Genomic DNA, 10,332 nt, shown 5'->3' with positions numbered 1-10,332 from the left:
AAAGAAGAAGCATCCTTCCTGCTCAGGTGAAAATTCTGTTTCTGTTAACACCCCGCTCCATGTCTCCTTCACCTCTTGTACCAGGACAGCAGAGACTGCTAGTTGGCTACCTCAATACCTTTCTCCCTTTCTGAGAACTCTCAAACCAGACAAGGTCAGCCCAAGTTAAGAACATTAAAAATCAATCTCATTTATGAACATACCTGGAAAAGTCCTGAATGAAACACAGCATCACTTTCACTTACATTCCGTTGGCCAGAACATACAGTCACACGACCATATCATGTTGTTAAGAAGACTGGAAAATATACTCTACGCCAGGCAGCCTTGTGCCTCCAAAAATTGGTTTTAAATTCTTGAAGAAGTCATTTCTGTCTCTCTCCACTCAGCAACAAGATCAAGATAAGCAAGCTTCCTTACTGGCCCCCTGCGTGATGTGCATTTATTTCTACTTTACCCTTACACAAAGAGCCTAGCACTTTGCAGACCCAGATTTATAGAGAAGTCTTCTATTAGACTCTGAGATGGATTTTGTCACCTATCCTCCTGCATTAGACTCATCTGTCAAAACTGAAATTTAAGTTTATGAGGATTTGAAGATGCCCTGAAGGAAGAATATGGTTTCTTGTTTTTTCTAAATTCCTACTTTCCTTTCTCTTTTGATTTTTTTTTTTTTTTTTTTTGCCACCTCAGCAAGACAGTTATATAATTTTAAAAACATTTACTCCTGCCCAAGTGGAAGTTCACTCTGGTATTTTTAGAGGTTTGTTTAATAAAACTTCAAAGGACAGCTAATCTTCATCTTATACAAATTATTTCAGAGAATAGAAAAGAAGGAAAGTTACACAACTCATTTTAAAAGAGTTGTTTAATCGTGACACCAAAACCAGGTGCTGACAAGGTCAGCACAAAAAGAGAAATTTAAAAATCATTCTCACTTATAAACACTGGAATTTTCAGTTAAATGGGCTAATATGTTCTCTTTTGTGCTTAGAACATGGTTTACAAACATAGATGGAAATGTCCCAAATAAAACATAAGCAAGGGACTTCCCTGGTGGCACAGTGGTTAAGAATCCGCCTGCCAATGCAGGGGACATGGGTTTGATCCCTGGTCCGGGAAAATCCCACTTTAGCAGAGCAACTAAGCCTGTGTACCTCAACTACTGAAGCCTGCATGCCTAGAGCCTGTGCTCCACAACAAGAGAAGCCCATGCACCGCAACGAAGAGTAGCCCCCGCTTGCCTGCAACTAGAGGAAGCTGGAGTGCAGCATCAAAGACCCAACACAGCCAAAACAAAAACCAAAAAACAACCATATGCAAATCCAGTCCAATAGTGTATTTAAAAAGGACATGATTCCAAAATAATTCAAGGATGGTTGAATTACACTGATAGATTTTCTAATATTAAACCATCAATTTCTTATGGCAGCTTAACTATCTCCTTTAAATATTTTGGGCTTCTCTGGACACTCATAACCTCGGGGATTTACCTTTTATCTCAGGTAGCAATAGCGGCAGAGGCTGGAGGAAAGGAGGTCAGCAGAGGGGTTAAATGAACTGGAGACCTTCCCAGAAGGAAAGCGATACCTGTTTTTAGGATCATTCTAGCGTAGGGAGCTAGAGAAGCCCGAGGGGCCGCTGGAGAAGGAGGTCCCACCGCAGGGTGCAGGAGGGGCAGACCACTCTGTCTGATTGTGCAGGTTGGCGATGGCATGACTCAGTGGGTGCCAGTCACATCTTACTCATTGTGGATTTGTGCATTTATTATAACCATCTTGAGGCAGATAGCAGGACAGTATCCTGGAAGGAATGTCTGTTTCTAATTCCTACACAGGTGCCACTGGGCTACCTGTACTGCTGAGGGAGAGTCTGACTATGGCAGGGCTGGAATAAGATCTGGAGATGGACCAGCCCTGCCTGATTCTGGAATTAAGATCTGGGTGTCAGGCCCAGACTCTGTACAGCAGGAGGTCCTGGGGGACCAATGAATCCTGAGCTCCAGCTCTTCCTGGACTTTTCTTCTCAACAGGCTCTGCCAGGAATCTGCTTCATCTGGTATACCCACTGCCCATTCTGGGCCGCGGCTCCTATCTTTGGCGCCTGCTGGCCTCAGCATTCTCTCTTCTCTGCCTCATCACGGTCCCCCACTGCAGCCTCCATAGCCTGATTTTCAATAAGTGCCTTCGGAATCTATAAGCATAACTGTCTTACTAAGAAGTAATTACTTTGGCATTTTCCAGGGGGAATGCTTCTGTCTATAAAGAGAAAACGATATGAAATGACTGGCACTGTGCAGAAATTTATAAGCCTCTTGGGGGAAAAAAGAAATTCTTAGAGTTTTCAGATTATCAACTGATCAAAGCTACAAAGATGTTTTGGGGGGAACCCAAGATACAAATAAGAATGTCTTTGAGGAAATGGCCTTAAAGATGGAATCAAAGGGCTTGGAGGAACAAATCAAATGCCAGTGGTAAATTCACTTGTTATTTTAGGCCCCAAGAACAGGAATATAAAAACCGGGATAAAATATTAGAATGCAAGAACTGAGTGGAAATATTACTCATTTTTACAAGGAATTTTGCAAACTTTCAGAGTTGAAAAGAGCCTTTAATGAAGTTAATTTTAGTAAAGGGACAAAACCTGGATTCCCAAGGGTTAAAAAAGAATATACTGGACTTCAGAGACTTGGACACTTACAACTGGGAGCAGAAAACTGAAAGGAGCTGAGTGATATAATCAAACATCGTCAGAAATTTCCAAAAAGACAAAGCAAGTGGTCTGGCTCACAAAGAAAATGAAACGGAGGTTTTGAGTAATGATATTGTGCAGTGGGAGTAGCTGGCAGGTGACCAGACTGAGAAGTTAAAAACAGATGATAGATGGCTCACGAAAGGAGCCTTTGTTAACAATAGTTGAAAAAGATAAAGGCCATTTCCAATCTAAACTAAATGCTGAGATGCTAACTCGGCAAGGGCTGGAAAACAGAGATGTTGGAACACGAATCTTGCTGACTTATTTAAGCCAAAGTTCTACTGGAAAATGACTACAAAACTTTGCATCAGAAAGCTGATATTCTTATGCAGCCTTCCATCTTCTTTGGTGAAGTGTTCTGGTTAGATATTTTGTCCAGTTTTATTTATTTTTATTTTTTTAAAATAAATTTATTTATTCATTTTCATTTATGTATTTTTGGCTGTGTTGGGTCTTCGTTGCTGCGCGCAGGCTTTCTCTAGGTGCGGCGAATGGTGGCTATTCTTAGTTGCAGTGCGTAGGTTTCTCATTGTGGTGGCTTCTCTTGTTGCGGAGCATGGGCTCTAGGCATGCTGGCTTCAGTAGTTGTGGCTCGTGGGCTCTAGAGCACAGGCTCAGTAGTTGTGGCACACGGGCTTAGTTGCTCCACGGCATGGTATCTTCCCAGACCAGGGCTCGAACCTGTGTTCTCATCTTAACCACTGTGCCACCAGGGAAGTTCCTGTCCAGTTTAAAAATTGAGTTTTTTGCTTTCTTATTGTTGAGTTTTAAGTGTTTTTTATGTATTCTGGATACAAATCTTTCATTTCATATGTGATTTACAAATATTTTCTCCCAGTCTGTGGCTTGTCATTTCACTTACTTCAGCAGTATCTTTCACTGAATGAAATATTTTAATTTTGAGAAATTCCAATTTATCAAACTTTTCTTTTGTGGATTATGCTTTTGGCGTCATATCCAAAAGCTAATCACCAAATACAGGGTCATACAGATTTTCTCCTATGTTTTCTTCTATAAATTTTAGTTTTGCATTTTACATTTAAGTATAAAATCCATTTAGAGTTAATTTTTTTGTAAGGTGTGAGTGTCAAAATTTATTGCTTTTTTTTCGTATGGATGTCCAATTTGTCCAGCACCATTTGTTGAAGCGCCTTTCTGTCTTTGATAAAAATCAGTTGACTATAATTGTATGGATCTATTTCTGAGCTTTCTATTTTGTTCCATCTATCTATGTGTCTATCTTTTCACCAATACCACACTGTCTTGATTCCTATATCTTTAGAATAAATCTTGATATCAGGTCATGTGAGTCCTCCTACTTTGTTTTTCTTTTTCAAGATTGTTTTGGCAATTCTGGATCCCTTGAATTTTTACATGAATTTTAAGATCAACTTGTCGATTTCTGCAAAAGAGGCAGCTGGGATTTTGATAGAGATTGTGTTGAGTCTGTGGATCAATTTGGGGAGTATTGCTATCTTAACAAATCAAGTCTTCAAATCCATGAACATGAGAGGTTTTCCACTTTAGATCTTTAATTTCTTTCAACAATATGTTGTAGTTTGCAGAGAGTAAGTTTTGCACTTTTTTTTGTTAAATTTTCCTCTGCATACAGCCACTGTCATTATTTGCAGCAGTTTTGTTCTATAAGGTCGCTGCCAACATTGAATTAGCCAATACTTGAATACTGCTTCTAAGGGAAATGTGGACAAGGTTAGATTCTTGCGAGTCTCTGGTCACATTTTCCATTTTCGTCAGTCAAAATACCATTTGCATTATGTAGGTTTGTTTGCCAGCATTCTTGCAAAACAAGCCAGTCTCAGCAGCTGTGAAAACCTGTTCTTCCACGTAATTCTTTTTCTACTAAACCCTTAGCAGAAATTGAAAAATTCTTCCACAGTCTACCTGGCTTCCTGGGCAAGTTTAACGAGTTAAGGCAGGAGGGTGGCCTCTAATTCCAGCTCTCACCATAACTAGCTGTAACTTTGGGCAAGTCACTTAGAATCTCCACTCTAAAACTCTGATAAAATAAGACTGTGGATGGGAATATCTCCATCGGTCCACTCACTCTAGAGTCCTATACTTAAAAAAAGGGGGCGGGGGGAACTGGTGGGGGGAGGGGGGAGGTTATATGGTAATTTTTAAAGCCCACAGCACCACCTGGTGGTCAAAGAGAAGACAGACTGAGGAAGAGTGTTAATAGACATATCCAGCTACATCTACATTTTGCTTGTTTGAAAACTTCACATTTTCAGACAATTTCTCCTCTAAAATGGCTACACACGTACAATAATACCTATAAAAGCAGTCGTACGGCATTATGTTTAACATCACACCCTGCATAGAGTGCCTTGTAAATATAAAGACTCTAACGCTTGAATAGCCATCATTACTGAGCTATTATTATGCTTTGGTTAAAACAAAAACAAAAACAAAACAAAACAAAAAACTACTGAGCAAGTAGAAGAATTACATGAAATGAAAATATACTTCATTGTACCAGAAAAATCCATCATGTTAAAATTATTCACACATAGTTGAGTAAGAAAATGATAGTATTCATTTATAACCTCCCCCAAATAAAATATCTGTGAGTCCATATGTATATAAATACATAGGTGAATGAATAAAATGGAGCTGTAAATACAGGAAAAGAGACAGCTCTTCTTTACAAAATAACTCTAATCAATAAATATAAAAGGAATGAGAGAAATAGAAAATCACCATTAGATTACCACTGTAATAATTGCTGCAGGCAATATTCACTTCTGTACACTAAAATTATACTGTATAAGCAAACGTTTGAGGAGAAACAGGATAATTTCCTAGTCTCAAAACATCCTCCCCAGGACGTTTATTAATTAAAAAGGGAAAGATAGTAACTTTATACTAGTTTAATTCAGCAGATATCACTTAATGAAGTGACCAAGGTTAACATCACCAGAAGTAAGACATGTTGATATCATGTACCCTTTGATATGATTTCTATTCTTGTTAAGACAAACTGGTTTTAAAAAGAGAGAAAAGTCTATGCATGTTTTCTCACTAAGAGCTTTTTGCTCTTCTTTTTCACATTTCTTTTTTTTTTTTTTAAGTCATTAAGCTAAGGACACTTAGTAGATAGCAATTGTAAGACAATCCAAATGTGTTTAACATTCATAGTTATCCACTGGGCTTACGGGTCAATAAAGAAAAGAAGACTACTCTGGTGGCTTTTCAGTATCTACAGTAAACTCAAACTTCAGTAAAATTAACAGAAATTTTATTTGAAATTCATTGTATTTGTAAGGAGGAAGGAAATATTTAAATCCCCTTTTGATAAAAAGAGAATTCTCATGGTATCTTGACCAAGCTACCTTCAAACCAGTTTCCAGAAAAATCAAAGAAAGGGTAATATCAGATTTATGTCCAAAAGCATTAAGAAAACTGCAAGCACAAGAAGAAAATAGAGAATTCAGTTTCTTTCAAGTATCCATAAAACATCCATGAACATTGTTAATCTATTAGGCCAAAGAGAAAATATCAATTTCAAAAGTAGAAATATTATATTTTCTGATTACAACACGATAAAGCTAGAAATTAATTACCAAATCAGGAAAAAAAAAAGTTTCCTTGTCCTGGAGATTTAAAAAGTATCTTAAATGATGGCTTGAGTCAAAGGGAAAAACCAAAATATCAATCAAAGTTGGACCTTATGAGATGGATTTAAAGCATAAGGGCAATCTCTAGCCTCTGTGGTATCATTGTGTGTGGGTCAGAAAAGTGCTCCTTCTTCAAGTAAAAAGCAAGACCAGCACAACTGCCTCTGTGGATGGTCATGAGGTGATGGCTCTGAGCCCAGCTGGCTGGAAGATGAGCATCACTCTCAGGGAAACTAAAGTCAAAGTGAGTTGGGAGCTGTGAAAGAAAAAAAATGTAAATTTCTCTTCTCTAAGGAAAAAAAAAATCAAAAAACTGCTGGATAATGAGTTTTCCCTTAAGATTAGAAGCAAACTTCTAGTTAGTAAAGTGCCTGCTAGCAAGATTTTGAAGGCCAAGAAAAAGTCTCACCTAAGGAATCTTTTCTTTGGTTGAACTTAATATTCTTAAGGCCCTGACTCCTAAGGACAAAGAGACAAGAGTACACTTGGTTTAATACTCTTCAATTACTTTTCTATAAGCCACTATAAGATTTAATTGTTTCAAATACTTTAGGTAAATTATGCCATTTTAAACAAGTTCTTGTAAAGAGTAATTAAACTTTTATATCCCCTGATGTAAATGATTCAGGAGCAAGCTTACCAAGCTTGTCCTAAAGGATGCCTGAATTCAGGGCATCCTGGTGGTCCAGTGGCTAAGACTCCATGCTCCCAATCCAGGGGGCCTGGGTTTGATTCCTGGTCGGGGAACTAAGAGCCCACATATCGCAACTAAAGATCCTGCATGCGGCAATGAAGATCCCACGTGCTGCAACTAAGACCTGGCTCAGCCAAATAAGTAAACATTTATTGAAAAAAAAAAAAAAAAAAAGGATGCCTGCATTCCAAGCCAAGAAAAGTCTCAATTTGTAATTGTATTGTTAAGAAACCATTCAGACATTCTCTTACTGCATTAGCATATTTTTTAATGGAGCAATTCCTGATGTTATTTCCCTAAAATCACAGAAAGATTGCAGCATTTTTTGGGTTCTATTTTGTAAGGATGACTTTCTTTTGCAGTAGCATCTCTCCTAGAATGGGGCCAATGAGGGCTCCAGGTGCTATGAAAGAATGGGGCCCCTCACCAGGGATGACTTCTCTCAGCCATGCACTTAAGTGTTAGAAAACATCCCACAGTTGACAACATGTTGTGTATGGTGGGGATGAGGGGAAAGTCAATGAATATGATAAATATGAAAGTCATTGAATGAGATGAATAAAAACCTAGAAAAGTAAGGAAGGGAAGGACTAGTGTAGAGATCTTTCTGGAGAGGGGAGTAGCTTTAGGTTTTGAGTCACCGGGTGGGAGTTTAAGAGGTTTCTATTGTGACTCAAAGGAAACAGAATCTGGGGACAGGCCACAATGGTTCAGTGACAGAATAAAGACCTGGTTTCCAGGATCAAGGAATAAACACCAGAAGCCTGGAGGAGGAGAGATGGAGCCCTAGCTCCTGGTCCCCTTTCCCACCCTCCTTCCCCCTAAGTTGTGTAAGATGTTACCTTCCACCTAAACATCATCTTCCTGGTTTCAGACCTTAACTCTGGTCTCTGAGTTCTGCTTAGCTCCACATTCTCTACCCATTTGCACAGAGGACCACCACCTTCCCTTCCTGGAATCTCTAAGGTTTTCTGCTTTGCTCATGCCCTGGTCATCAGCCCTACTAATTCAGTCTGAGATGGAAGTGCCCACCCTCTCCAAAACGCTTAAGTCTCCTGATCTCAATGAAGAGCCTTTGGACCCTAGGATTATCACTGCCTTATTTGAAATTGGATCACTTCCCCCTGTTTCTTGCAGTTCTCTCCCTTCCCTAAAAAACAGTGACCATGAAGCAACTGAACAACGAATTGCAAAGAAGTTTGAAAACATCTTAAAAGAAATTAAAGATATTGTTAAACATATGACAAGTTATGAAGAGAAGGTCATAGAAACAAAAGAATCTTTTGAGGAAACCAATATCTCTGAGAATGTGACAGAACTTAAAGAAAAAATCAGAGAACTTGATAAAATAAATAAGGTACTATTGGAAAAGCTGCTTGCTAGTTGGGACTTAGGGAAAGAACAGAATTCAAAGAAACAGGAGATGATGTTGGAAAACCCAAACTCCAAGGACACCATGCAAGGTTGTGCAAGGGATTTGGTAAACTGTTCAGAAGAAAAAAGAGCCCTTCATGAAACTCAACTAAGTAAGGAAAAAGCAAAGTACAGATTCCCTCTTGTCCAAGAAGAAAATATCAAACTGAGGTACAACATGGAGCAGTTACTACAGGAAGCAATACACTGGAGTGTACAACACACTGAGCTCAGTGAACTAATAAAATCCTCTCAGAAATCTCAGACAGACATCAAAACTCTTGAAAATAATGGCGCCCATTCCCCAACTCAAACGAATAATGGGGTGTCAGCTAAGCATGAGCTGGAAGAACAAGTGAGGAAACTGAAACAAGACACATATTCACTGCATTTGATTGCAGCTTTGCTGGAGAGTGAATGCCAAATCTTAGAGCAGAGGGTAGAGCTTCTCAAGGAATTCCATCATCAGAAAGAGGGGCCTCTACGAGGGGAGCCAATTCAGATAAACTATGAGCAGAACAAGAAAGAGCAGAAGCTATCAGAGGCAGAGAAGGTCAAAATACATAAGCAAAACATGCAAGAAATGTTTCAAAAAGGAGACCAATTCTATAGAAGCCTGGATGTTTGTCATAAAAGGAAAGCTCGTAATAATTTGTTCAATACTCATATTGCAAGAAGAGCTCTTGTAGGAAAAAAGAGGCCAGCCAGCAGCCTAAGTTAGAAAATACCAAAAGTAGAAGAAAAGGCAGTTCTTTAAAAAACTACAGTATATCCAGCTCCAGGCAGGTCAATCATCAAACCTAGGATAGACCTTTCGGTTCAACCAAGAAATAGCTATAGAACAAGAAGATTAACATTTAACATTATTCATTACCTCAGTGGTCAGGTAAGTTTGGTCTTTAATGACTATCAGTGTCAACTTTTGGTCACATTTGTCATCTTTACAATCTGTTTTTGTAGTTATTAGATAGAGATCCTATGACACTTAAACCAAAAGTGAGAATTTACAGGTCCAAATAAGTAAAGATCTAAATAAAAACCACAACAAACAAAGGAGAGGGTTTTTTTTTCTTTCTTTATTTAATCATTACCTTGGGGAGGAAGTTCTGGGGAAAAAAGTGTATAACACTTTAACTGTGAACCTTTAAAGCTCCCTTTTCAAATGCACATTCCTTTTCCTATTTATTGATATTATCCACTGAAGTGTGGGCAGTAGTTGAGTTAAAAAAAATAAAAAGCTGATGAGCCACCCCTAAACAGTTTTTCTCTTCTCATAAATCTCCCTATTCCCTGGATCTACTGTTACTAATATTCCTCTCTTGCTCCTCAACTAGTAAATGGTGGGCATACCAGGCAGCAGAGGCCCTTGGGGAAGGACACCTTGACTTCTTTAGAAGAATAGATGTGTGTCTAGATTTTGTTCTGTGCTGGAAAAATTCCTCTCATTACTCCAGGTTGGGGCAGTAGAGTTATTCAGGGAAAAAACAGTATCTTCTGTTAAGTGAGCTGAACTTTTTGGTTCCAGAAAAGATGGAGCAGAATTGTTTCTCCCTATTCCTCCATTAGATAAGCTAAAAACCCTGGACATTATGTATAAAATGAATGTAAGAAGACCCTGAAAGATGGAGATAAGGAGATGTACTGGCCAGGGACCTTGAGACTTAAAGAACAGCATAGTGTTAAGTTCCCTGAGTTTCCTTTTTGTCTCTTATATATGCTGGGAGCCGATAACCCAGAAATGCCAATGCATTTAGACAAAAAATGCACGTGCACCCACCCCCACAAGCCTGCGTTCTCTTGCTAAGGGATGAGGAAACAGTCTGGCAAGACAGA

General features: G+C 38.8%; 1 protein-coding gene across 1 annotated transcript; it reads left to right on the top strand.

The window, feature by feature from the left end:
• The first annotated feature begins 7,850 nt into the window (after nucleotides 1-7,850).
• SPZ1 (spermatogenic leucine zipper 1) lies at nucleotides 7,851-9,555 on the top strand. The gene has a single exon (XM_032628764.1). The coding sequence runs from the start codon at nucleotides 8,069-8,071 to the stop codon at nucleotides 9,218-9,220; it is 1,152 nt and encodes a 383-aa protein (XP_032484655.1). The 5' UTR covers nucleotides 7,851-8,068; the 3' UTR covers nucleotides 9,221-9,555.
• Nucleotides 9,556-10,332: the final 777 nt, after the last annotated feature.

This window comes from Phocoena sinus, chromosome 3 (genome assembly GCF_008692025.1).
Source record: "Phocoena sinus isolate mPhoSin1 chromosome 3, mPhoSin1.pri, whole genome shotgun sequence".
Taxonomy (NCBI): Eukaryota; Metazoa; Chordata; class Mammalia; order Artiodactyla; family Phocoenidae; genus Phocoena; species Phocoena sinus.
This window is presented reverse-complemented; position numbering and strand designations above follow the sequence as displayed.